Genomic DNA, 27,414 nt, shown 5'->3' on the forward strand with positions numbered 1-27,414 from the left:
TCAGTGTTTCTTCTTCTTAGAGTCTCAAATGAGGTACTTTTAAATATTTAATTTCGAATGACGTCTTAAAGTTTGTTTTCGTAATGCTTAGTTCTTTAAGGGTATATGGGAAAGGGTGACAGTCGGTTTAGGATCAATTTGGGGGCTTAGCGGGAGCATCTTCCTTCCTTCCAGCTGTTGTATTGCTTTTTCTGTTCTGTACCTTTAGAGTGATGTGTATCCAAGCAGGGCTTCATCCTGAAAACGTGGTCTGAAATCTCCAGCCATGACTAAATCGCTCTTTAGCGGCGGTTGTGCAGTGTGTAGGATGTGCCTCAACTCTTCAGTCTGCTGAGAAGCTCGCATGGCACATGTGTGTGTTCCCGTGGCGCTTCCTGGACACCATCCCCAGGGATCAGATCCCGGAGCCTTGGGACGGGACCTGGAGCTCTGCACCTTGGCACGGGTGCAGATGATTGCATGCAGGTGGTCCTGGGCCACCCTTCGAGAAACTGAGGGAGGCGATGCGCTGGCAGAGGGCCAGCACAGACCCCCGTGGTCTGGCGGGCGTGGAGGGCTCGCCCCCTCCTTCCCGTGAGAGCCTGAGCAACCCTAGCCATGACTGGCATGGGAGCAGCTGTAGGCAGGGGCTTGGGGGGGAGGTCTGGACCACACAGGAGAGGTGTGCATGGGCAAGATGCACACGTGGGTCGGGGAGCAGCCTTCCCTGCAGCCACAGATGGAAAAGTCCCGGCAGTAAACGTCTCTTGTATCATTTTATATATTCCCTGCCCCCAGTTTCTGGATGAGCTAATTGAATTCAAGTCATTTCCTTCTGCTTATTCCATTTAAAGAGGCAACACCCTTCGAGTGACCCCAACTCTCTTATTTGACCTCTTACCTCCCTGTTTATTTTATGACTTGAATTCATACATGTCTTGGAGTCTGCAGGATTTTTTTTTTTTTTTTTTAAAGAAAATCCCTGGTGTTTATCAATTGGTTTCTTTTGGACTCTTTACATCTTGGGCAATTCATTTATAGGTCATGATAGCCAAGGCAGAAATACCTGGGAGGCAGCTATCACTTTGATAGAACTTGTCTTTCTTCCTTCGCCTCGTTCGTGTATAGCTGTAACACACCAAGGATAATAAGCTGTAGACTAAGGAAGAGCCGTGTAGTGACCATGTGTCCCATTCATCTGTAGGACAGCAGAGTAGCAGCAGGATGGGGCTTTTGCATTTATACCAGGATTTGGGCCAAAGTCTGAAGGAGCTAATGCCGTTTAAAGATTTGTTTTTTTTCTATGAAAGGAAGTAAGACTGAGTTTATAAAGAAGTTATAGTGTGTCTCCCTTGAGTTTCTCTTGCCAGCCGAGCTATTTACAATATGTTTTTGGAGTTTGTTGCAAGGACCACACTGGGGTGAAGAAATTTTATTTGGATTAGGATCATAAGACACTTTGGTGACTCAACCAAGTTAACACTTAATATGGGTCAATAAAAAGCAGAAATGTTTTCCTGAATAATGTCTGTGCTGAAAAGCTGCAGCACGTTTTTTTTTTTTGAGACCAGAACACTAAAATAATTTGTTTATTGAAGCCAATAGATTAGGCTGTTGACAGAACTGATGTGAACTGCAGCCTGCTAGTTTTTGGACTTCTTTCTCCGGAACCTAGAATGCTGTTTTTTATTAAAAGGAAAAAAAAAAATAAAAACCCCAAGAATAGAGGATGCAATTTTATTTTAGCTTGCTTATAGTTTTTAAAGGTCAATGTACTATAATTATCAGCTCTCAGATACCACATAAAAGATTTTTCACATTTTCCTAAAAATATTGTGTTATAGTTTCTTAAATTTTAATATATATTTTGAAATAATTACCTTAATATCTGTATGCTTGATAAATGTTAAAGCAGTATTTGCATTACTGAGTTTTACTTTTAGAACAAATAGAAAATACAGAGAAGCCAAAATGGGAAGGATGGGACTCTCCTTATAATTCTAAATATAATCATCCAAGTGAGACCTGTTTTGATGATTTTGGTGTATTCTAGAATGTCTTTCTGGGGCTTCCCTGGCTCAGGAGACCTGGGTTTGATCCCTGGGTCGGAAAGATCTCCTGGAGAAGGGAATGGCTACCCATTCCAGTATTCTTGCGTGGAGAATCAACCCCATGGGCAGAGGAACCTGGCGGGCTACAGTCCATGGGGTCTCAAAGAGTTGGATACACCGAACAACTAACACGCACACACAGAATGTTTTTCTATACATGCCATTCAAATACTTTTGCTTTTTAAACAAAAATAAGATCATAATGTAAATGTTTTCTACAGTTAAAAAAAAAATCCTAATTCTGTGAATATCTTTTTGTGCCACTGTTTTTGGCGGCCTTTTCTTTTAATAAGTGATGTTTTGTGAAGATACAAAAGCGCACGAGAACACCCCTCCCTGTGTGACGTGGCATCCCTGGGTTCCTCTTTTGCGTTTTCAGCTCGAGGACGGAGACTCTCAGTCTGTTACTGGTAAAACATCCCTGTGGCCTGAAGGAGATGCAGAGGGAGCATCAGCAAGGGAACTTCTGCTCTAAAGAGGTTTTTCCAGTGTGGTTTTGAAACCACCGTGCCAGCGCCCTGCTTCCCAAGTCTGGTTTCTCCCATGGTCTGCCTCCACTCTCAGCACACAGGGTGTCTGTGCTCAGCGTTTTCTCCAGCGCCCCTGCCAGGCATACCCTCTGTGGGGGGCCGTGTGGGTGGGGGCCTGCCCGTCGGGTTGAGGGCCTCCGCGTCATCTCCACCTCGACTCGGTGAGAACAACATCAAGGAGGGCTCTGCATCCTCTCTGCTCCGGCCCCTTCTCTCTCCTTTCCAGGGGGCGCAGCTGCCCCAGCACAGTCCTGCTGTTGCATAAAGTGGGTCCAGGTCACCACAGTTCACCCTGGCCTCTGCTCCTCATTCCTCACCCTCCACAGCAGCCAGAAAAACAGCGTCCCCTCAGATAGCCTTTATTCCCCTCCCAGGCAGCATTAGTGGTAAAGAACCCACCTGTCAATGCAGAAGGCATAAGAGACTCGGGTTTAACCCCTGGGTTGGGAAGATACCCTGGCGAAGGGCACGGCAACCCACTCCAGTGTCCTTGCCTGGAGAATCCCATGGACAGAGGAGCCTGCCAGCCTATAGCCCATAGGGTCACAAAGAGTCGGACACAACTGAAGCAACTCAGCACACACCACACATCCATTTTCTCACCAGTTGGTCATTTTCTGCTATTCAAATAGTGAAAGGCACAAGTCATCCTTCAGCATCTGTCTTCAGTTTCATCTCATCTGCACTGTATTTAACAAACATTTCTTGAGGGTTTTAGTATCCACTCTTTACCTAATTTATTGCTGATGTAGGTTTTTCTCTAATTTTCATTTTTATTCCATCATTTCAGTTGGTTTCTGGTGGGAGCGGGCCATGTAGATGCTTCAGCCAGTGTTCCAAGTTAGATGAAAACTATTTTTATCTGGGCTATTCTGTTTTCTGATGATGTCACTGCTTTAAATACAGTTTGAGATTAATTCTTTCCCAGCTCAGCTACCAGAGAAAGAGCCCAAGATTAATTGGATTGATTTTAAGTGTGAGATGGGTGGTAGATGCTAGAGGAATGTAGAGCTAAATTTCATGAGGATGGTAATCATTCTCAAAAATGCATTGACAGCTTTTATGAAGAGAAAGAGAAGAAGCTATGAGTTGAGAATGGGCTCAGCTGCATGTAAGTGAAAACCTGAAGAACAGTGACTTAAGCAGATGAAGGGTTTATATACTCTCGTATCAAGGAGTCTGAGATTAGGAGTCGAGAGCTAGTGCTCAGGGATTTTGTTAACATAGTTGGCCCCTGCTCTTTGCTCTGTTCTCATTAGCTTCTGGCTCTTGTCCTCAAGTAGTAGCCACAAGGTGGCTGCCACTCCCCCCTCATCATGTTGTATTCCAGGCAGAAAGAATGAAGATGGGGATGATGTGGAAAGGCAGAAACCTCCTTAACAAGACTTGGCCTTTTTAGGAAATTCGCTGGTGGTCCAGTGGCTAGGATTCTGTGCTTTCACTGCCGAGGGTGCGGGTTCAGTCCCTGGTCCAGGAGTTAAGATCGAGCAAGCCAGGGCAGGCTTTTTACTTGGGAGGGGAAGGTTTTGATAGGAATATCTCCTTAAATTTTATTGGCCAGGGCTGTACAGCAAGCATGGCTTCTCCAGCTAAAAGGGACGGGGTAAAGAATACCTCTATCATTCAAAAAAAACAGAGCATCTAAGTCCAGCCTGGTCAATGCTGTCTGTAGCCAGCTTCCCTATGTCCTCACAGCACCCACCAGGCTGTCTTTTTATGCAGCACGTCCCCTCCCAGGAAGAGGATGCGGGCTGCCCAGATTTCCACCTCTAGTTTTCCAAGGACAGTAGAACCGCGCCTCTAGATCTTCTGTGGGACCACACCACACATGGGCTTCCTGTGCGGCGTGTTTAAATAAAGCTGCTTTGCCGCCTCCGCCTATACTTTCCCAGGGCTGGTTATGGGTATGTGCCTGTCTGTCGGCAGTCTTCCCTGCCATCTTGATCATCAGGTATGTGTTTGAGACTCCTCCTGTGTGCTGGGGCACTGTCCTCACTGGACTGTGCCATGGAGGAAGACCAGCTGGCCCAAGGCTACACTGAATAGTTCAGGTTGATGGCGAAACTTCAGCAGAACAAAGAAGCGAGCCAGGCAGCCCCTCTTTCGCTCCTTTGTTACACTTAGAAGTCACTGAGGGCCTGTCATCCTGTTAAGTTGTCTTCTTTGCCCCAGATTCCATTATCCACCTGGAGAACTCCACTCCCTTTAATGTTTCTGAATCGCCACGTGTGGTCTGAGCTACTTGGAGTGCCTGTTAAAATGCAGATTCCTGTGCCTCGTCTCCATAAACTCTTTCACACTAGGTCTGGGATGGGGGCGTAGGAATCTGTATTTTAACAAAGGGCCCTGGTTGGCATGGTCCCCAGAACCTACTCTGAGAAACTATTATCCGAAGAACTCAATCGACACCCTCTCCACCACCTCAGTTTCATGCTCGGCAAACCACCTTGCTCCCCATTTCAAACAAAAAGCGAGCTTTGGTTTTCATCAAGTGGGAACTCTTGGTTTATCTGGGTTCTCACAGGTCATTGCCTTTTCTCTTCTCTGCCTGTCTCTTCTCCTATCAGCCCCACCTCGTATCACAGCCAGCCGCATCTGTGGACCCGTGGCATTCTCTTAGGTTCTGCACACAGTCAGGCCTCCCCCGTCCCTGGCGGCTGTGTAGCCGCATCTCTAGAGGGGACTGGACAATGGCTCCCCAGCCCTGCAGGTGCCTGATTATCATTCTGGGGTGTCCTCAGGGGCCTAGTTTCTAGTTCAGAGTGAAGTACGGTAGCATCTTACTTATTGAGGTTAAGGAATGAGAACCTTACAAGAGTGAATTTAAAAGGCTGCTGCCAGGTTATCGGTTTAAGTGCTAAAAAGTTTTTGCGTGGTAGCATTTTTTTTATATCTTAAGCAAGGGATGGTAAATTTGGAGGTTAAGAATGAAAAGAGGAGTGCTAACATAGCAGTGTTTTGTTAAAACACAAGGCATGTTTTTTGACCTGTATTCGCATGGGTGGTGCTCTCTTCAGAGGAGGTGGGCAGGCTGGCTGGTGCTCCCTTACGCCGTGGCCCTGTGTCGCTGTTTTTCTGCCTCTAGCACTCACACCTGGCCCTCCTCCCCATTCCCAGGCCAGCTCCTCCTCATCCTTTGTCTTCACCTTTGACCTCAGTTTGAGCAGGTGTCTAGGTCAGGAGCCCTTAGCTGTCACAGCGTCCGTGACTCCACCCTCTGACGTGCTTCCGCGCTTTGCTGTTGTGCCTGTTGGCTTGTCTGAATCTCCACCAGCCTGTGGGCACCGCGAGGCAGGGACCACATCCATCTCCGTGGCTTGTTGCGTTCCCAGGGCCTCACTCCTGCCCTGCACATAATAGATACTCAAAAAATAGAAGCTTATGGGGAAAAAAGCTATAATGAACTCTCTTGCAAAAATTTGTAGAATTTAAAACAGCTTAGCTTTTTAAGTACAAATAATCATTTTCCTGTGATGTAATAGCTGAATATTTTGTTGTTGTTCAATCACTAAGTTGTGTCCAACTCTCTGTGACCCCATGGACCGTGGCACGCCAGGCTCCTGCGTCCTCCACCGTCTCCCAGAATTAGCTCAAATTCATGTCCACTGAGTTGGTGATGCCGTCTAAACATCTCATCCTCTGTCACCCCTTCTCCTCCTGCCCTCAATCTTTCCTAGCATCTGGGTCTTTTTCAATGAGTCGGCTCTTCGCTTCAGGTGGCCAGGGTATTGGAGCTTCAGCTTCAGCATGAGTCCTTCCAATGAGTATTTAGTAGCAGCTGTAAAGTATTGTACCTGTGACAGGTGACCTTGGGCCACTGTGTTTCATATTTCTGTCTGCTTTTCACCATGTCACCCTCACCCGTTGTCATTGATATGAAACCGAGAACAATCTTCATTATTTTAGTAAAAACTGCTCGACTAACAGTTTCTTCTTGCCAAACTGATTTTTCAAAAGGATTGTTTTTACTTCTTAAAAGCTTAATAAGCATCAGTTTTATGGAAACTTCTTTTAGTTAATTACAAAGATCATAAAGTGTTGGTTATTGAGTCTACTGGGAAGAAATGTTTTTTTGTTGAAAAGGAAAACTAAAAATAGGATGTCAAAGTAGAAAAGCTTCGATAGTTCAAGGAAAAACTGTGATTGAAAGAACAATCTTAGGGTCTCACTCAGTGTTGCCTAATTAACTTGGATGCAAACAGCTTTTCTGGATGTGTTTTTTTATACAGACCTGATGGCTATTTCATTTCCCTCTTCTGAATGCCGTGGATGCAAACCAAGTGCTTCCTGGGGAATTTCCTCGGGACTGAACTGAGTGCTTCATTTTCGTAATAGTGATGCTCAGTAAATTTGAAGTTAGGAGTTTGAATTTGGGCCTGGATTTTTAAGACCACCACCTCTGGTCACCAAGTATGAAAAAAATAAAGAGGAAAACTAGAAGGCCCTGCAAGTTCCTAGTTTTGCAGCTGTGTTATTAAAAATCTCCATTAGAAGTCTTTATCTTTTAACCTGATGTGGTCACGGTTTGTAGTCAGTTACTCTCTGATTGATTGTGTTTAATGTAGCTGAGGAAAAAAGTACCCTGTCTCTCATCCATTGACTTTTCATCTGAACGAAACAATAAGCATAAGAATTACCACCTTCCTCCATACGTGTGTGGGTAACAGAATTGTCAGAAGGTTCACGGAACGCAGCCAAGCTGTGAAGCCTACGAGACTCACTTAAATTAGAAATTGAGCCATTTGAAGCTTATGGTGTTAACAGAAATGAAAAGAGAGGAAGAAGTCATAAGTACAGCTATCAAGTAAAAAATACATGTTCGTTTGAAAATCAGAAAAGACCTAATTCCCGCCTTTTAATTAAGTTGTATAGTTTTGAACTTTGAGATCCGTTAACGAAAACATTCCATTGCTTGGAGCCACCGGTGAACAAAGCCACACACAAATTCATCAACTGTCTGTTCTCTGGCTGCTTTGTACATAAAAGAGATTTAAAGAAAATACACCTCAGGTCTATAAGATTTGGGTTATAATATTGCATAGTCCCTGCTCTCAAGGATAATGAGATATAATAGATCACAAGGATAATTTGAAATCTATAGAGAATCTCAAACTCTCATTTAGTCAGCGGTTTCCATCTTTCAAGCAAATCTTTTATCAGAGTTGATAATTATCTGAATTGATTTATTGGAGTTTTGTTTTTCACGCTAATTCTTTTTGGGGCCAGGGCTGAAAAACAGTGAGGCAGTGAAAGAGAGATGAAGCAGGATGTAGATGACCAGTTTTTTAATATCATCTTTATAGTTATTTTTAATGGATGATCTCAGAAAAGAGATAAAGTTCTTTTTAATGGATGATCTCAGAAGGTGCATGAGCACCTTCATTATGCTTGTACTCAGAGACCAGCAGTTCTCAAAGTATTGAGCCTTTATCAAAAAAATAAAAAATCATTCTTGATTAAGCCACTGCTTCAAGAAAACCTCTTGTGTACTGGAAAAGGGAAAACCTTTCAGCAGTTGCTTGCTGCTCTGGAAGCAGACCATGAGCTAGAGCTGGGGCGCCAGGACCCATGGAGCCACCCTCTGCAGGGACGGAGCCCCCTAGGTGCAGAAGCAGGGTCGTGTGCCTGGTGGGTGGGGCGAGGGGAACTTTTCCCCCGGGGTGTGGGCTCCCTGCTCGGGGACTTGTGGCCATTCTCCTTAGGATCTCTGCTGCAGGAGCATCATGGCTCGTGTGCAAGGATATCCTGAAAGCTCAGCCGGCCTGCTGGTGGTGATGTCATCAGCTGGGTGGTGTGTATGTGTGTGTGTTTGCTCAGGTGGCTCACTGGTAAAGAACCTGCCTGCCAGTGCAGGAGAAGCAGGTTCCATCCCTGGGTCAGGAAGATCCCCTGGAGAATAGCAACCCACTCTAGTATTTCCTGGAGAATCCTATGGACAGAGGAGCCTGGCGGCTACAGTCCATGGGGTCACAGAGTGTTGGACATGACCAACCAACTGAGCACAGCTGGTCTTCCCTTCCTTCAGTGGAATTTTATTCTGAAAATGTCTTTCTTTGCAGGACTTGTTACAGAATAACCCATATAGCAGAGAGCCATATATCATGTGTAACTTACATGACCCTTGGTCAGGCCAAGGGTTGAGTTCACCGCCCTTGGCTGGCTCCTGGATCTCCACATATAAAATTGGACATGCTACCCACCAGTGCTTGCCTTGCTGCTTATTTTAGAGCAGGCCTCTCCAAAGGTTGTTGGTCGTGTATTTTATCAGTAAAAAATTTTAAGTGCATGTGTGTATATTTATAAAATATTTATGCTATTGTATATAAATGCCATATGTAACAAAAATGTATCGTTGTTACTTGTAAATAAAGTTCATGTGCGCTCATCCCAATGTATTATATTCATTTTATGATATGCACAATATGTGTTTTAGAAGAAAGAGTTAAAAAGTGAAATATGAATTAAAGTTCTCATGTTTTCTTCCCATAACGCTGAAGTATCCACACACTGCTTTGAAGTGCAGTGTTTCCGGGGTTTAAATAAATGTAAAAGCACTTTGGCATTGCAGAGTGCTTCCCAAATGTATGTTTTGTTTTTGTCATCATCATAGTTAGTCCACTGTTATTAAGGACTGTGCTGTGGTCCCTCCCCTGGATGTTATAAAACTGGGGCACACGGAGCTTGTGTGAAGTGTTTTGTTGTTTGTCAATGTTCCTTAAGGCACTGCTTTGAAACATTAAGTCTAAGCATAGTGGCTGGAAAAATAGATCATCTCGAACCACATTTTAACAGTTACCAAGAGCACCACTTTTTAGGCCCTTAGATTTGCCAGGCACTGGCCTGAGCGCTCTTGTTATGGTAGAAACTAGTGCGTCTCTGAAAGGTGTCACTCGCTGTGGACAGGAGCCTGGAGGTCCCGTGTGGCTGGTCCCTGCGGATGCTGTGCCTGGAGAGACAGGGGCTGGGGTGGTGGTATTTGCATGACTGAAGCTTGTGCAGTGTTGCTCCAGAGATAGGAGTTACACCCAGAGCTAGGTATTTCAAGGGAGTTGTCCTGACTTGGCCTGGAACAGAGGGACAGAGCGACTGAGACCCATCCCACAGGAGACTGCCCCGGTGAAGCCACCCCTCCATCAGGACAGAGATTAGCTGACCCCAAGCTCCCTTTGACCTTTTGTGGTCCTTTTGTTCTCTGAGTTCCTGAATTGTTTGGCTCCTTTGCTGTAATCTCTTAGGCTTATTCCCTATTGAAGGCCTGTGCCTGCGGGTGATTTGCTCTACCTCTTTCTGCACCACTGCCGCCCTTCCCAGGCCGTTGTCCCTTCCCTGAGGCCCTGCAGGCCTCTCCGTGGTTCCTAAGCCATCTTCCCTCCACTCCAGTCCGTCCCCTGTGTCCTCAAGTCTCGTCTTCCTCAAATGCCACCCTCCTTACAGTATTGCTAGTTTTCTCTTACTGCATTAACAGCTTTGCAGGTTAATGTAGCACAAAGCTATTAGTTCATAGTTTCTAAAGGTCAGAAGTCCAGGCCTGACCTGGCTGGTTCCTGCTCAGGGTCCCTCCAGGCTGAAGTCACTGTGTGGGTCGGGGCCTTGCTTCTCACCTGGGGCTCAGGGCCACTTCCGGGCCCACGGCTGTTGGCAGAGTCCATCTCTCTGTGTCTCTGGGACTGAGGTCCCTGGACTACTGTGCTCCTGGGGGCCGCCTGGGCTTCTCTACCACATGGCCCCCAGGCAGCCCACTTCAAGGAGGTTTGCTTTCTTCTGGGCCAGCCAGGGCGTGCCAGCTTGTGACTGTGAAATTTAAAAAAAATTTTTTTAATTATAGAGAACATAAGGGCTTCTCCCAGAGGAGGCAGGCAGACCAGAGACCGTATCTGGTGTCTCCTCGTCAGTGATGTTGGCCAGTGGGAGGACGCGGTGTGGCCAGTCTTAATGTCGGACCCTGTGTCGGTTCCAGGCAGAGTAGAGGTCAGAGCTGCAGCTGTGCTGGGTGTTGGGGCTGCCTTCTCACCCAGCATCTCCCCAGGTGCCTGCGGAGTCTGTGTGGGGTAGACACCCACCCACGAGCAGGGTTGCTGTGGGGAGTTCATCGGAGTGGGGCTGTCCCTCTTCCTTGGGTCTCCGGAGTCTCCCCTGGGACTACAGGACAGTGCTCCTGGGCCTCTACTGGATGGGTCAAGCTTCATCGGCCACATTGATTTTCTGTTTATTTGTGAAGGGACAGAATACGAGATTACCAAATAAAATATAATTTCCAGTGTTATTAATGAAAGACTATATTACATTCACTTTTAATGAGATCCTGGTGTTGCAAAATGATTCCACGTAATGAATCCCCTGGAAATCAATGAAAAGTTTAATTACCATCATGGCAGTGCTGTGCGAGAATATTGCTTCGGTCAATTTTACAATTTATCAATTTTCTTTCCCTTTCTCTTTCTTTAATTGCTTTGATGAAGTAAAAATACATTCTTCGTTAGCGTTTGATCTTTTTTTGGAAATGTGTTACAAAAATTCAGATTTCTTCCTCTCTAGTAATAATGGTCCCTGTCATTTTTTAATCTGTGTTACCATTTATAATTTGTATATTTTTAAATGAGGCAGTATTTCCATTTTGTAGATTTAATCATTACTAAGTCTTACTAAAGCATTATCCTTTTCTCTCGGTCAGTTTTTTTGCAAACTACTTGGTGTCTCTTCTCAGCTCAAGAGTTGACCCATTAGTCAAAAATTACATGTTCTGTGTTTATTGCTCATCACCCAGTCAAGCTCTGCTGCTGCTGCTAAGTCACTTCAGTCGTGTCCAACTCTGTGCAACCCCATAGACGGCAGCCCACTAGGCTCCTCTGTCCCTGGGATTCTCCAGGCAAGAATACTGGAGTGGGTTGCCATTTCCTTCTCCAATGCATGAAAGTGAAAAGTGAAAGTGAATTCGCTCAGTCATGCCCGACTCTTAGCGAACCCATGGACTGGAGCCTACTAGGCTCCTCCGTCCATGGGGTTTTCCAGGCAAGAGTACTGGAGTGGGGTGCCATTGCCTTCTCCGCAGTCAAGCTCTGGGGGCAAATAAAAAGAAAAACCATTGGTTTTGTGCAACTACATACCCTTTTTGATTTCAAACAAAGTGAATTTTCTTCTTACAGTATTTTTAGTTTGACATTTCACTGATAATGGTACTGTCTTTTCCACCATGATGGTAATTGATTTTTTAAACCTATTTACAAAGCTCAAAATAAATACTCCTTGCCTGATGCATTGGGATCCCCGAAAGTAGCAGCGAGCCAGACAGTCAGGGCACCTGCCTCCATGGAGCTTATATTCCAGGCGGAAGCCAGAGAGTGACAAGTGCCAGAAAGGAAGCGCAAGGGCACTGTCAGCCTGGAGGGCTTCCTGCACATGAGATGATGGGGCAGTTCTCCCTAAGATACGATCTCTAAGGCAGGACCTGGAAGATGAGGAGGATCCAGCCAGGGGAAGAGGCAGAGGGAATAAAAAGTACAAGGACCTCAAGGCAGAATAGAGCCTAACCTGCTCAGCACAATGCCTCACGTCTAGTAGGTACTGATTGTGGATTAGGTATGCAGTGAGTGAGTGTTGAATGAATAAGTGAACGACTGGATCTGAAACACCCACTTAGTTTTCACTCTTGGATGTAATGGCATTTTTCTATAGTAAACATAGAGTTTTTATTATTGGAATAATGTTCTGTAAAGCTTAATTTTCCAATGAAAGGTGAGCCTGCAGTCCGTGCTCTTGAGGTGGGATTGGTCTGCCTGGAGGCAGGCTTGCATGGCCAGGACCCTCCGCCCTGCCTGGTGACAGCGCCTGGTTTGTTTCTGTGTTGCAGCCCTGGTCGTCAGCACCACCTCGGCTGGCTTCGCCCTGGCTCCAGCGCCTTTTGACTGGTCCTGCTTCCTGCTTACCTTTGTTGGAACAGGCCTGGCTTCCTGCGCTGCCAACTCCATCAATCAGGTCAGTGCAGCACCTTTCAGCCGGGTCAGGCTATCGTCGCTTCTTCTGAGATTGTCATATTGTGGCATTTAAAAAGAAAAAGACCCCTCCCAAATCACACCCATTGCTGGGAAGGTCCTGTGAGCCTGGAACGCTGCGTGTCTTGCAAGGTTTGGGGTCCCGAACCAGTCTGTCTTTTTCTTTTCAGGTGAAACGTTTTCAGGTATATTCAGAAGCGAGAGCAATAGAGTATCTTTCTCAAATGACCAGGGTTTAAGGTTGGAAAGTGTTTTAGAGCGACTTCCCTGACAGTCCAGTGGTTAGGACTCTGCTTCCAATACACAGGATGCAGGCTTGATCCCTGGTTGGGGAACTCAGATCCCGCATGCCACATGGCACAGCCAAAAAACAAGCTAATTAATTAATTCAATTAAAATAGTTTATTTTTTAGAAAGTGCTTTAGAGCTATCAGCCTCTCTCCTCTTTCCGACTTCAGGCACATTCCCCCAAGCTTACATTATTATGTGTTGTTCTTCCTTTGGTTTGACTTGTTTGCATTTTAAAACCACCACTATGCAAAACAGTGTATTTTAAACAAGCACATCCATCTTTAAAAAAAAATTCTTTAATTCAGTCCTCAGTAAACTTGGCCCGTGGAATCAGAATATATCAAAAAAATTAATTAGCACATTATTTTTAATGCTTCTTCCCCTCCCTATTATTTTAAATGTCAAAATAATTCTCTAAAATGCCTTCCCCTCCCCAGCCTGGTCACTGCAGTGTGTGCCCCAGCCCTGTGGCTTTCTCATAAGATATTGTGGTGGGAAAGTCTTGGCTAAAACGCAAAGAAAGTCATTCTCCTCACCAGAACACCCAAGAGGAGTTGGCATGGTTTTAAAACAGGAATTGAAGTTACCAGCAGGAAAACAGGTTGGCCAAGTGGATGCATGCGCTGGTAGTCTGCAAAGCATGAGCCTTTTCATTCGGGAACATCTAGAATCGGTGTGCTTTTACCATGTGTTATCGGCTGCTTGGAGAAGGGTCAATGCATTTCAAATAAAGTTAAATTTCTGTTCCGATTTTACATCAAAACGGTGCTACAGGAGGTTCAAGCAGCTCTACTCACCACCCCGCCCCCGCCCCACACCCCTCCTGTAAACCACAAGCCATCTCTTCCTGTTGCACCCTCCCTTGTTCCCCAGCGAAGAGATTGATGACGGTTTCACAATGAACACGTTTTTAATGACGATTGAATAAAAAGCAGTATAAGCAAATTGGGTTTATGTGACTATTTATGGGTCTATTTTTCAAAATATTTTTAAAATTATCACTTGTATGTATTCAGTAGTTATAAATCCAGGTCATAAGATTAATAATATCAATTGTTGTCTTCTGTTGCATTTACATAGATTTTAATAGAGGCTTCAGACAAAAGTATGGAGACTCAGAAAATAGCAACACAAGCTCATAAACATCAAATTGTCCCTAGATATTGTAAAAGATGACACAGAGTGGGGGACTTCCCTGGCAGTCCAGTGGTTAGGACTTTGCCTTCCAAGGCAGAAGGTATGAGTTCGATCCCTGGTCAGGGAGCTAACATCCCACATGCCTTGGGGCCGAAAAAACCAAAACATAAAACAGATGTAACAGAGTCAATAAACACTTTAAAAAATGAAATAAAAAAATAAATAAAATGATCTACATTAAAAAGTCTTTAAAAAAAAATAGACTGGCCTTGAGTTGGAGCTGTCTGACCCCCTGCCCCCCACCATCACCACCAAAAGGAATAAAAAGGTGGTCAAGGATTCATGATGGAGTAAAACCATTCAATTGTAGCAAAGAAATATCTGGAGGAAATAAAGTGGAATGACTTATATTAGGCAGAAGTTTATTATGGAAGCTGAACACAAACCAAGGTTTTAGAAATGTTTGAAGTTGAAATGCGTTTAGATGGCCATGTTATTTCACAGTTTGCTCCAGCGGCTGAGTTGGGTTTTGTAGGTTTTAAACTGCTCAGGAAGCTACAGCCTCCATAGGGGCATTCTTTCTGTGATGACAAATGCCAAGAGTCTTATCCTGCCTCTTCCTCAGGCTTGTGTCCTAGCCCTGCCTGCCTCTCACACACACAACTGTCCCGCTCTTCTTCTAGAACTTTCTCATACCCCCCACAGGCCTCAGCAGCGTTGGGCATGGTGTCCACCCTCAGTCAGGGCTGTTGGGCACACAAATACTTTCCTCATCCTCTCCTGTTTATCCGAATTGCTTCCCTCCACTTGTCTTGGGCTCTGATTTCATTTGGAAGCCTTGTAATACTTAAAAATATCTCACTGATTTCCATCATTGAATTTCATCATTATTATAGAGTCAGCTTCTCAAATGACAGTATTTTCTAAATAACGTTGGGGATATTTTAATTCTAGTGTTGTTAAGCAGTCTCATAAAATAAAGGAAGGTGAGGCCATTTTCATCGATGCTTTTCTTTAGCATCAAAGAGCACAAGGCCACAAGGATTTGCATGAGCTTTTGAAAGCAGGCAGAGAAAGAAACAGTCGAAAAGGAAGAGCTTCCTGGTTTTTTAAAGGAGCTGGCTTCCCACTAAAAGAGTGCAGAAGTGTGGTTGGTGTGCAAGACCGATCTCCAGCTTCTGATAGAGTTCTGTGGGAAGAAAATGTCCCCTGTCCCATTTACAGAAGGATTCAAGTAACATTTCATGTTTTTAAAAATACTTCTCATTGCTGTTATTCATTTAGTTCTGAGTGTTTATTCTTTATACCCTACTTCTGTGATCTCTCTGTGTAAAAGTAGGAAACATAAAGCTTTGGAAAGCAGTTCTTAACCTTTCTTTTAAGGAGGGAAAATGAGATTTAGCCTCTGATATATGAAGTCCTGACTAATGCATAAAGAGATACATGTATATGTAAGAAACCACTAACATGAAAATGTAAAAAGCAATTACACCCATGTTTTGTAAACCATACACATGCTTCATTTAAAGCCATAGGGCAGCTTGAGAGTGGGAGTGCCTTCCAGGGCTGAAAACAATCCATAAAATTCAGCGACTGGAAAATAAAATGTTATAGATGGCTTTGACTGATCTTATCTTGAAAACAGAGAGGCCAAAAGGAAAAAGCTGAGTGAGCTCAAGTAGAGTGAATTAACAAATTGAAAGATAAAAATTATCAGAAAATTATCATCACAACCATTTTGATTGTTTGACATGACAGATACTGTTTTAATAAGCTGTAAGTGGGATTATAATTGCACTCATCTCACATGCTAGTAAAGTAATGCTCAAAATTCTCCAAGCCAGGCTTCAGCAATACGTGAACTGTGAACTTCCAGATGTTCAAGCTGGTTTTAAAAAAGGCAGAGGAACCAGAGATCAAATTGCCAACATCCACTGGATCATTGAAAAAGCAAGAGAGTTCCAGAAAAACATCTATTTCTGCTTTATTGACTATGCCAAAGCCTTTGACTGTGTGGATCACAATAAACTGTGGAAAATTCTGAAAGAGATGGGAATACCAGAGCACCTGACCTGCCTCTTGAGAAGCCTATATGCAGGTCAGGAAGCAACAGTTAGAACTGAACATGGAACAACAGACTGGTTCTAAATAGGAAAAGGAGTACGTCAAGGCTGTATATTGTCACCCTGCTTATTTAACTTATATGCAGAGTATATCATGAGAAACGCTGGGCTGGAAGAAGCACAAGCTGGAATCAAGATTGCCGGGAGAAATATCAATACCTCAGATATGCAGATGACACCACCCTTATGGCAGAAAGTGAAGAGGAACTAAAGAGCCTCTTGATGAAAGTGAAAGAGGAGAGTGAAAAAGTTGGCTTAAAGCTCAACATTCAGAAAACGAAGATCATGGCATCTGGTCCCACCACTTCATGGCAAATAGATGGGGAAACAGTGGAAACAGTGGCTGACTTTATTTTGGGGGGCTCCAACATCACTGCAGATGGTGACTGCAGCCATGAAATTAAAAGACATTTACTCCTTGGAAGAAAAGTTATAACTAACCTAGACAGCATGTTAGAAAGCAGAGACATTATTCTGCCAACAAAGGTCCGTCTAGTCAAGGCTATGGTTTTTCCAGTAGTCAGGTATGCATGTGAGGGTTGGACTATAAAGAAAGCTGAGCACCAAAGAATTGATGCTTTTGAACTGTGGTATTGTAGAATACCCTTGAGAGTCCCTTGGACTGCAAGGAGATCCAACCAGTCCATCCTAAAGGAGATCAGTCCTGAGTGTTCACTGGAAGGACTGGTGTTGAAGCTGAAACTTCAGTTTGTGGCCACCTGATGCAAAGAGCTGGCTCATCTGAAAAGACCCTGATGCTGGGAAAGATTGAGGGCAGGAGGAGAAGGGGACAGCAGAGGATGAGATAGTTGGATGGCATCACTGACTCAGTGGACATGAGTTTGGGTGGATGCCAAGAGTTCATGATGGACAGGGAGGCCTGGAATGCTGCAGTCCATGGGATCACAAAGAGTTGGACACGACTAAGCAACTGAACTGAAGTAGGATTATTTTAGTTATGTTACATATGCATGAGTTTTTTAAATAAAGATCAAGAGTGTGTGTCAATAAATGCATATATACAGGTTGATTTTAATAATGACGCACTGTTTGATTTCACAGCTATGCCGCAGCCTCTGAGCCAGTCCTCTGCCCTTTTAGCTCTGCTCCTACAAGTGATGCCACACACACCTTTGTTGTTAGAGGACAAAATACGGGAAGTAAAATTGCTGGGAGGAAGGCCACCAGCCAAAGCATGTGTGTCAATGGTTTAACTCTGGAATGTATGATTTTAGCAGAATAATTAATTTCTAACATTCATGCAGTGCCTTAGCATTTACAGAGTGTATTCACACAAATTATTATTTAAACCTTACAACCCTGAGGGATAGGTGGCATTGTTTCCATTTCTATTGTTAAACATTTTGTTTTACCATTGAATTATTCTTTTTTTAAAAGCAACATTGAAAAAATTATTGTGCCATTAAATCCCAATAAAAAAGGTGAATCATTGTAAGTAAAAATATTAAATAAATGCCATTGCTTTATGAGTGTGAAAAAAAAAGCCACAGGAAGGCAGAAACTATTATGCAAATTAAGTGTTTATTGCAAAATCTGTAAGAAACTATAAATAAGTAAAACTGACATTTTAAATGTTGTGTTTTGCTTGTGCCTGGCACTGTTCTGAGTGTTAGAGTCACAGTAGAGAAAAAGCAACAAGCCCTGCCCTCGTGGCCTGTAGCCCAGCACCGAAGAGATCCACTGCTTAACATTTTGATTTATGTTATTGCTGTATAGGCCTTTTTCACACACATACCTTCAGGCATATATTAATATCTCACAGAAATGGTTTATGTAATATGCATAGTTTCTATATATTTTTTCCTTTAAGTAGTATATCACGAACGTCTTTCCATGTCAGTATTTGCCTTATAGCATGATTTTAAGAGTCTTCTGTAGATGTACCATGATTTGTTTAATCAGTTTCTCCTTGTTTGACATTTTAGGGATTTTCAGTTTTTGCCCAGATAAATCATCCTGAACTGAAATTCTTACAGCTGAATCTTTGAACCCCGTCCTTCACTATTTCTTTAGATAGATTGCTGAAGCTGTGTGATTTAACTAAAAGAACGTTAAAATTTAAAACGATGTGTGTTTTAAGTGCAGCTAAATTTCTTCCTGAAGGTCTCTGCTTTAATCTGCTTATACTTCCATTTGGTGCCCCGGGACTGCTCTCACTGACCCTGAAACCTATGCTGGGTCTATAGGTGTCCTTAGATGTTGCCCTTTTGATTCAAGGTGTTCTGATTACTCAGGAGGTGGAGTTGGGTTTTTTTCGTCAGGAGACTTTTTAAATGCTTACTTGCTGTTTCTGTTTGTCAGCCCATTTTGCTGCTGGACATATGCCTTCGTTCAAGAGGTCTTGCTGTCTGTAGACTGGATTAACTTTTGTCCTGTAGGGTTTGAATATGGTCTGCGGTCTTTGGGCGGGGTTTTTTAAATGCCGATGTTTCATATGTTAACTCAGTCAGATCTTGTAATTTTTAATAAAGAAATTCTGAGTCTCGGCACTCCTGACGGTTGGGCTGGAAAATGGTCCTCAGCACCGGGGGGTGTTTCCCAGTGTCCCCATCTTTGCCAACGGGGTGCTGTTGGCACCGACCCCCCTAGTGTGACAAATGAAAATGTCTTCAGACTTTGCCAAGTGTTCCTTGGGAACCACAGTCCCTCCAATGAGAACTGCTGCTTTGATAATTTCTCCTTCTGATTTTACTTGAGATCCTGGCTATGGTTTCAGCCTTGGGCAGCCTGGCTCATGTTTCTTCTGCCCGCTGATGGCCAGGTTGACCACACGGCCTGGTTTGTGCTGCTGTTCCTCGTGTAATAACTCTTCATGCCCCTTTGGACTCTAAAGTGTTCCAATTCAGACAGGAAATCACCAGTCTTTCTATTCGTAGCCCACCAACACTTCACCTCTTTCGCTGTAAATGAAAGTGAAAGTCTGTTAGTCATGTCTGACTCCTTGCGACCCCATGGACTGTACAGTCCATGGAACTCTCCAGGCCAGAATACTGGAGTGCATAGCCTTTCCCTTCTTCAGGGGATCTTCCCAACCCAGGGATTGAACCCAGGTCTCCCACATTGCCGGTGGATTCTTTACCAGCTGAGCCACAAGAGAAGCTCATGAATACTGGAGTGGGTAGCCTATCCCTTCTCCAGTGGATCTTCCCGACCCAGGAATCAAACCAGGGTCTCCTGCATTTCAGGCAGATGTTTTACGAGCTGAGCCACAAGGGAAGCCTTTCACTATAAGTGAGCTGTGCTAAAAGCATCTTTGTATCAGAATATCGGGGCTCAGGCGCTGGCTTTTCTCCTCTCAAGTGCACCGACTGGACCCAGGCCACCTGGCTTGCCTCACTTTCACCCTCTCTGTAGGCACCTGTTGGACCTACTGTCGTGCCAGTTGTGGTGCTGGGTGTGAGCACCTGCAACTCAGACAAAGAGTATTTCCCTCCGTTACTACTCTGCCATCAGTAAGCTGTTGAAGAGGTTTGATGAATTCTTTAGTTCTTACAATATCCCTGGCAGAAATTGATTACTACAGTTGTCACTTGCTTGCAGGGTGCATTAGTCACTCAGTCGTGTCTGACTCTTTGTGACCCCATGGACTGTAGCCCACCTGGCTCCTCTATCCATGAGATTTCCCAGGCAAGAATACTGGAGTGGGTAGCCATTCCCTCCTCCAGGGTATCTTCCCAACCCAGGGGTCGAACCCAGAGTACCTGGCTCTATCGATGGGCAACCTGGTGACTAGAAATGTCTTCCTTCTATTGAGCGGAGGTCGGCCTCCTCCTGCCTTCAACCAGCGGGTCATCTTCTCCTGTCTGTGAAAGCTCAGTGTCCCTTCGTCCACATGACCGGTGCTCCCAGTCACTTTCCAACTGTGGTTACAGGCACTTGTGTTGTTGCAGGGGAACGCTTAACTCCTTGATACCGGTAAGTAAGATTCCCTGATCTCGAGCAACCATCCCCTCTTCCCACAGCAGAGAGCGGGCCAGCAGGGTGAAATTGCCCAGGAAGTCATAATGGAAAAAAGGGATATTTACGGGGGAAGTGAAGGGAAGTAGCAGGAAGTTTCCATCATAACAACAGTCATAGCTGATACTTACTTCACACCTGTCAGATGCCAAGTCATGTTCTGAGCATTTCACATGTATTAGCTAGGGCTTGTTTAAATCTAGGTTTATAGGATTTCAGAAACTGACTCTTTTGAAAGATCAAATGGATGACAAATGAATTCATAACTTAGACTTAGCTCTAAGAAGAACTATTGATGTTCTCTGAGACGTTATTTTGGAGAAAATTACAAGAAAGGCCCAAAACGTAAGTCAAGTTTCAGATCTGAGGGGTAGGTTATAATTAGAAAGGGAAAGGCGATAAGGCTCTGTTATCTTTGGGGTCTGGTGTATCTGTGGATGTTGAAGAATTTTATGAAAGGAAATGAAAGAGATCAAGAGGTGTGAATGAAATGGGGTCAAGAAGAGACGTGTTTTTTGTTTGATACTGACAATGCTTGAGAGACTTTTCACGGCTGAAATAAGGTAAAAAGGAAGAGCTTTGGATAAAGAGCTCTGAATTATAGGGTGGGCAGGGCAGAAGAAAATCCACAGGCTTTTAAACTGCAAGAGAGGAGACAGATAAAGATTTTCCTGTTTTCCCAGCGAATACAAGATTAATATCTAAAGCGTCTCTCTCCATTTTCGCTTTCTCTGATGTTTCTTTTGTTTTGACTCTGCATTCTGCCTTAAGCAATAGGAACTGACTTTCATCTTCCATGGTGGACAGAAGTGGTTAGGGAACCTGGTGTTGTATCCTGGGCGAGTCCGACTGATGTCAGCGAGCGCCGGCGATGTGATTTATAGAACATCGTGTGTATAAGAAAAATCAATATACGAGAAATGTATTTTTCTCCCAAATATTGTGACTTGTTGGACTTTGATGTTTTAACTGGTGGGCGACTCGCATTCCCTCCAAGACCTCTGAAATCCACAACTTGTGGCTCATTCAGACAACCCGGATTAGCTACTGCTCTAAGTTGGGTCTGCAGGGTCTCTGAGTAGCACATGGGAGTCTCCAGCTAAATGTGTTTTTCATAGAAGGCAAATGATGAGCATTACTGAGCAACATCAGAAAGAAAACGCACGTTCAATGCCGAGTCTCTTTTCCTGCATTTATATATATAAAACCCCAAATACTTCCTAAATTACATTTGATTCTCTGCTCCAGAATGATCCAGCCGAGTCGAGTGAGTTTGGCACTGGAATTCATAACCTAAATACCTCCAGGTGAAGCTCTGCCTGCAGATGTAGAGTCGACAGTGGTCTGAACATAGGTTCATAGACAGTGTTTATGATTTACGTGCCGCATTAACTGGCTGTGCGGTGGCACCACCCGGTTGTGTTGTGGAAGAATGAAGTGACGCTTAGCTGTGCTGTTGATTGCACACCTGAGCCTGGCGGGGTTGAGAGCAGGATTTGTGGGTGCGACCCCAAGCTCGCTGCTTCTTCCTCTCACTCGGATGTTTTAGTCTCAGCACCACTCAGATGAGGGCTGTTGCCGCTAAACAAGTCACCTTTGCTCAGGTGACTGCTGGCATTCTCGCTGTGGAGCCCCGAGGCGAGGGGACCTTCATGGGCTGGTGACATCTCCGTCTCTAGTGAGATGGGAGGATTTGAGGCCCTCATCTCTATGAAAGCCAAGTGCTCCGTTAATGTTAGCTGTTGTGATTGTTGTTAATATACAAGTTTGGCCTGTTTTGGGCCCACTTGGAGAATCTGGTTACCATCCATTTGTCTCTAGTTAGGGTCGTAATATAGAGAATGGCAAGGAGACGTGTTTGTTTTCCTCAGTGTTAACCCAGAGCCCTGGGTTAGCCTTGCAAACTATAATGTGTGTGTGTGGGTGTGTGGGTGTGTGAGTGAATATGCGCGCGCGCGCGTGTGTGTGTGTGAATATGTGCGTGTGTGAGTGAATATGCATATTTATGTATTCCTAGTGAGCCTGGTAGGCTGCCATCTACGGGGTCGCACGGAGTCGGACACGACTGAAGCGACTTAGTAGCAGCAGCAGTGTGTAATACCTGCCCGGTGTTTGAACATGTGGTGACTTAGGCTCAGCAGCTGTCATTCGTGCTCTGCCATTTCAGAGGCCTGTGGAGTTGCGTTGTCAGTTCCAATAAATCTAAAAAATATCGGTGAAAAATATTGGGTTTCCCTGGTGACTCAGATGGTAAAGAATCTGCCTGCAGTTCAGGAGGCCCACCTTTGATCCCTGGGTCAGGAAGATCCCCTGGAGAATGGAATGGCAACCCACTCCAGTATTCTTACCTGGAAAATTCCATGGACAGAGCAATCTGGCAGGCTACAGTCCATGAGGTTACAAAGAGTCAGACATGACTGAGCGACTAATACTTGTACTATTGGTGAAAAAAGGTTGATAAATCAAAAAAGCAGATATTTAATTGAGACTCGCATGGAGATAACAGAAGTGAGGCTAATCTGGGTTTCTGGAGCTGGGCTTTGTGGCTGCATCTCTGAGTAGTGGGTCGTGCTTGACTGTGATTTGGGAAATAGAAACCTGCTTCCTCCCTGGCTGGCTCCATCTCACCAGCCAGCAGGGGTCAAGTTGAGTTTCTTCCCAAATTATCTTTCTTTCCCCAAAATCTTCAGTTATGTTTTGCCTTTCCCAGTAGCTTGTTCTGAATCCCGTAAACATATCTGTTCTCTGCTCTGAACCACAGCCCCTCCTCCTCCTGACCCTGCTGTTTTCTGGGTTAGATGGACTCTTCATTGATGACACTGCTGTCGAACCTGACCATGTAGACTGACCCTGGGAGACCATCTCATATTCTCTTTGCCTTAGTCACTGCTTTTAAAGTTTAACACATGAAAAAAGTGGATGCTTTAGTATTTATACTTTAGAATTGGAGCCATTTGATGGTTCTGAATTCCACACCAAACTCCCAGACTCTTGAAGAGGAATCAGGGTGTCGGCAGTGGACAGTGGAACAGGTCTGTGAGGCCTGTGCTCTTGAAAACAGACTGACTTCTGAGAATCCTTTGTCTCCTGCTATTTCTAACCAGTAAAGGAGCTCCATACTGCTTTAGGCAAGCTATCAGACCTTTAAAATGTGTGTGTAAGTGATTAAAGTAAATCCTAAAATTCACATTGCCACGACCACCCAGCCCTGTCTTATTGATTTTCTAAGAAGTTTTAGAAAATACTGTTTGGCAAGAAGGGGAAATTGCTTACCTGTGTGATTAATCTTAAGGAAAACCTTGCGCTGGCGTTTCCTTTAGATGCTATGCCAGATTTCTCCCGGAAGCAGCAATCACAAGGGGGAACAAAGACATTCTGAAGGATCTGAGTGATGGAACGTAAAGATAGGATGAAACAAAAGAGAAAATTTAGTAGTTAATAAGATTTATGTATACTTGTAACATAGAGTATCTTTGTACCTTAAAATATACTGTGTAACCTTACAATGCTAAGATAATATGCTTTTGTTCCAATGAGATTCCTTTAATCCTGGAGGATGTTTACCTGCTAGCTCATAAAAAAGGAAAGTAACGCTGAAATGAAAGTCTAGTGTAACATCCTAATATTTTCATTAACATATCTGAGTAAAAATTATGTTAGTCTGGTGTTGCTTTTAGCAAAACTATGGCTGATGATGTAGAAAATTGCAGTCGTTCATATTACTGCTATTAGGTGAACTAATAAGAAGGATTAAACAGTGCTGTGTATAATTACCTTAAACAGCTTTCTGAAGATATGTGAATAAAGATTTCTCTTCCAAAGTTAATGCTGTCAACTCCTAATTTAAAATAATGGGGATTAACCAAAACATCGGGTGTTAAGAATATAAAACTCTTAAGTCCAGATTATCAATTCTTATAAAAATATTCAGGGATTTGGTAAATTAGGGTATTAGTAAGGGACTGAGCATGGATTCTACCCCTACCCCCTTGGTTTTCACTTACTCTTGAATAAATGACTGAATGGCAACATAGCTTATTTAAATAAGCATGTGGTTAACCTGGAACAGTTAGACAGGCCTTCAATTCAAAGTCTGACATGTTTTCACAGAAGAAGAAAAACAGTTCCTAAGTTTTTTAGCAGAGAGATATTTAGCCATCCTGGCTTAAGTACAGTCAGCTTGTATTAAAAAATGACCCTTTCCCTAAGTGCTCAGTGAACATTTAGGCTTCAGGACTTGGCTTTAATGCCTTTGAAAGTCAGGAATATGCGACTGAACTAGTTTTCACTTGCACAGAATTTTGTTTATTCTGCTTAGTTCAAGTCAGAACTATCAAGGAGGGGTAGGCTGTTGAAATCCCCTTGATGTTCCCCTGCCTGGTGGAAAGAAGTTCTTTAGGTAGTAGGAAATGCTCATCCAGTGTGGCCATCTCTTCTTGAAAGTTATTTTCAGGAAGGATCCTCACACGAGTATTGACTCCTTTCACGAGTGATCAAAAAGAGCAGCCCCCAGTGTGGCAGAGGAAGGCAGTTGTATAAATAAGAGCAGTAAAACAATACAGCAGAGCAGCTCTACACAGGGGTAGAAGTCGGGCCGTGCTGTAGGTGTACGAGGGAGGGGTCGACAGGGGTCATTTCAGCCTCTGGAGGTCAGGAGAGCCTCCTGGAGAAGGGGCCAGAGCCTCTGAAGGTGAGGTGGGCACTTACTAGGTGGATGTTATGAGGGGAGATCTTCCCAGGCAGCGAGAACGTCATAAGTAAAGACCCAGAGACGTGAAACATCAGCCAGAGGATGTGTGTCCATCACAGCACAGCAGAAGCCTGAGATACGGGGTGGGGAGGATGCTGTGAGGTTCCACTGCAGGGCTTTTAGCGGGGGTGGGGGGTCAAGCACCCAGACTCCCCTGGAGGTGCTGGGCAACCGCTGGTGGGTGGTCATAAAGCCATCATACCCATGCTGGCTCTCAAGCTCTTGAGAGGGTAGAGAAGAAAATGCTAGCTTTGACCCACGGAGGCTGTGTGGTCTGGTCCCTCTCTAGCCCCCACCTCCTTCCACCGCAGGGATAGCAGCTCAAGTGCTAGCCACATGGCAGACACTCCCTGGGCACCTGTGTCGTGTGCTGCGCTGACAGGAAGGTTGATTCTCTCTCAGAGTCTACGTGGAAAAGCAAAAGATGGGCAATAGATATTTTAACAGGGAGACACCACCAGGCAGAGGGGAGGACCGTGGTGAGGGACCAGGCAGCGCAGTGGCAGCAGGCCCCACCTGCCCCCTGACTGCTGCCCTGCATCACACCTGCGCTGTCCCTTCACGGTGCTCTTCATGATTTGTAAGGATGCATCTGATCACCCCCGTCTGTTTATCTGCACAAGAGAGGTGCTCAGAGAGGTCAGGAGCCTGAGGGCAGAGCCCAGGCTCCCTGACCAGGCTGGTGTGCCAGCTCTGTGTCTACCTGTGACTTGGGCACCTAACTTTCTCAACAGAGGAGGTTGCTGAGAAAGTTAAATGACATATTTGATTCTTAAAGAAGGGCCTGGTACTTAGAAAGTAGGCAATTGACGTTAATTATTATTACTTTTTATTGGGCTTCCCTGGTGGCTCAGATGGTAAAGAAGCTGCCTACAGTGCGGGAGACCTGGGTTTGATCCCTGGGTTGGGAAGACCCCCTGGAGAAGGGAATGGTTACCCACTCTACTATTCTTATTAATAGGAATTTACTGAATGAGGAAAGGAGGTAGGCAGATTTTCTTTCTATAAAAAATTGATTTAGGCATTCTGTGAAGCAAAGCTTGAGGACAAACCTTTTCAGACAGGAAGCAGAGATCATGAGAGCTTGAAAGGGTGCCATTAGGAGAGGTATCAAGTTAGAGGACTTGATCCTTCATTCAGTGTCCTAGTGCCGAAAAAAGTAAAAATATAGTCGCTCAGTTGTGTCCGACTCTTTGCAGCCCCATGGACTGCAGCACTATCTATCCTTCACTGTCTCCTGGAGCTTGCTCAAACTCACGTCCATTGAGTCGGTGATGCCATCCAACCATCTCATCCTCTGTCTCCCCCTTTTCCTCTTGCTCTAATCTTTTCCCAAAATCAGGGTCTTTTCCAGTGAGTCGACTCTTCTCATCAGGTGACCAAAGTATTGAAGCTTCAGCTTCAGCATCAGTCTTTCCTTCCAATGGATATTCAGGGTTGATGTCCTTTAGGATTGACTGGTTTGATCTCATTGCTGTCCAAGGGACTCTCAAGAGTCTTCTCCAGCATCACAGTTCAAAAGCATCAAATTTTCAGCGCTCAGCCTTCTTTATGGTCCAACTCTCATATCTGTACACGACCACTGGAAAAAACAAATACTGGGTAGATGTGGAGTGATGGATAGAGTGTCATCTAGTGAGGTGGGGAATATAGAAGAAGGAGCAGGTCTTGGCAAATAAATGATCATTCAGTTTGGGCTTTTTTTGTGGGGGGGGCCTGCATATTTTGTGTAGAGATGGGTAGAGGCAGCAGGAGACAGAAGGAGAACATGGAGCTGAAACCGGAAGCTGGCGGTTGTCATCAGATAAGAGTGAAGGCATCGGGGTAGGGGAGAGCAGCCTGGACTTGAGAACAGTGGAGGGGCTGCAGTCTGTGGGCTGGGAGTGGCATGAACATCCAAAGTGTTTCCTGTGATGGAAAGATAAAGATCTTGGACAAACAGAAGGAAGTTATGTCAGAGACGGGTGATGGATCAACTCAGAGTAAAACCCCAGGTGCCCTCTAAGGGTTGCCCTCCTCCTCCTGGCAACCTTGCTCACCCCGCTCCAGCCACGCAGCTTTTTGCCACCATCCCCTACCCCTTAGGAAGTCTCCTGCCCAGGAGTCCCTCAGGTTCCCTCGCCCACCACCTCCTCACAGGTGTCCAGGCTTCATTCCAGCTTCCGCTTCTGTAAAGGGCACGCCCACCCTCTGCACTCCTCTCCTCTCCTGTGATGTGTCCTTTGGTTTCTTGTCTGTTTCCCCAACTTGTAATGTCGGCATGACAAGAACAGAGCCTTGGTTTTATCCTTAAAAATTGGCCGACACATCGTAGGAGCTCAGCATATGAATAAGTCGGTGATGAATGTTGCTTACTGTTTGGCGAGAGAACTGATGTCAAAAAATGACACAGAGACTTTCCTGGTGGTCCAGTGGCTAAGACTCCATGCTTCAAATGCAGGGTCCCAGGTTCCATCGCTCGCTGGTTAGGGAACTAAGATCCTGCATACTGCAACAAGATCAAAGACCCTATGTGCTACAACTAAG

General features: G+C 44.7%; 1 protein-coding gene across 1 annotated transcript in view; it reads left to right on the top strand.

Annotated features, from left to right (window-relative positions):
- COX10 (cytochrome c oxidase assembly factor heme A:farnesyltransferase COX10) overlaps nt 1-27,414 on the top strand; it is a 109,083-nt gene that overhangs the window by 10,817 nt on the left and 70,852 nt on the right. Inside the window, exon 4 of the mRNA XM_019981813.2 lies at nt 12,468-12,592. Within this exon, the coding sequence (XP_019837372.2) occupies nt 12,468-12,592 (125 nt within the window). The remainder of the gene's footprint in view (nt 1-12,467; nt 12,593-27,414) is intronic.

The sequence above is a fragment of the Bos indicus genome, chromosome 19 (genome assembly GCF_029378745.1).
Source record: "Bos indicus isolate NIAB-ARS_2022 breed Sahiwal x Tharparkar chromosome 19, NIAB-ARS_B.indTharparkar_mat_pri_1.0, whole genome shotgun sequence".
Lineage (NCBI taxonomy): Eukaryota > Metazoa > Chordata > Mammalia > Artiodactyla > Bovidae > Bos > Bos indicus.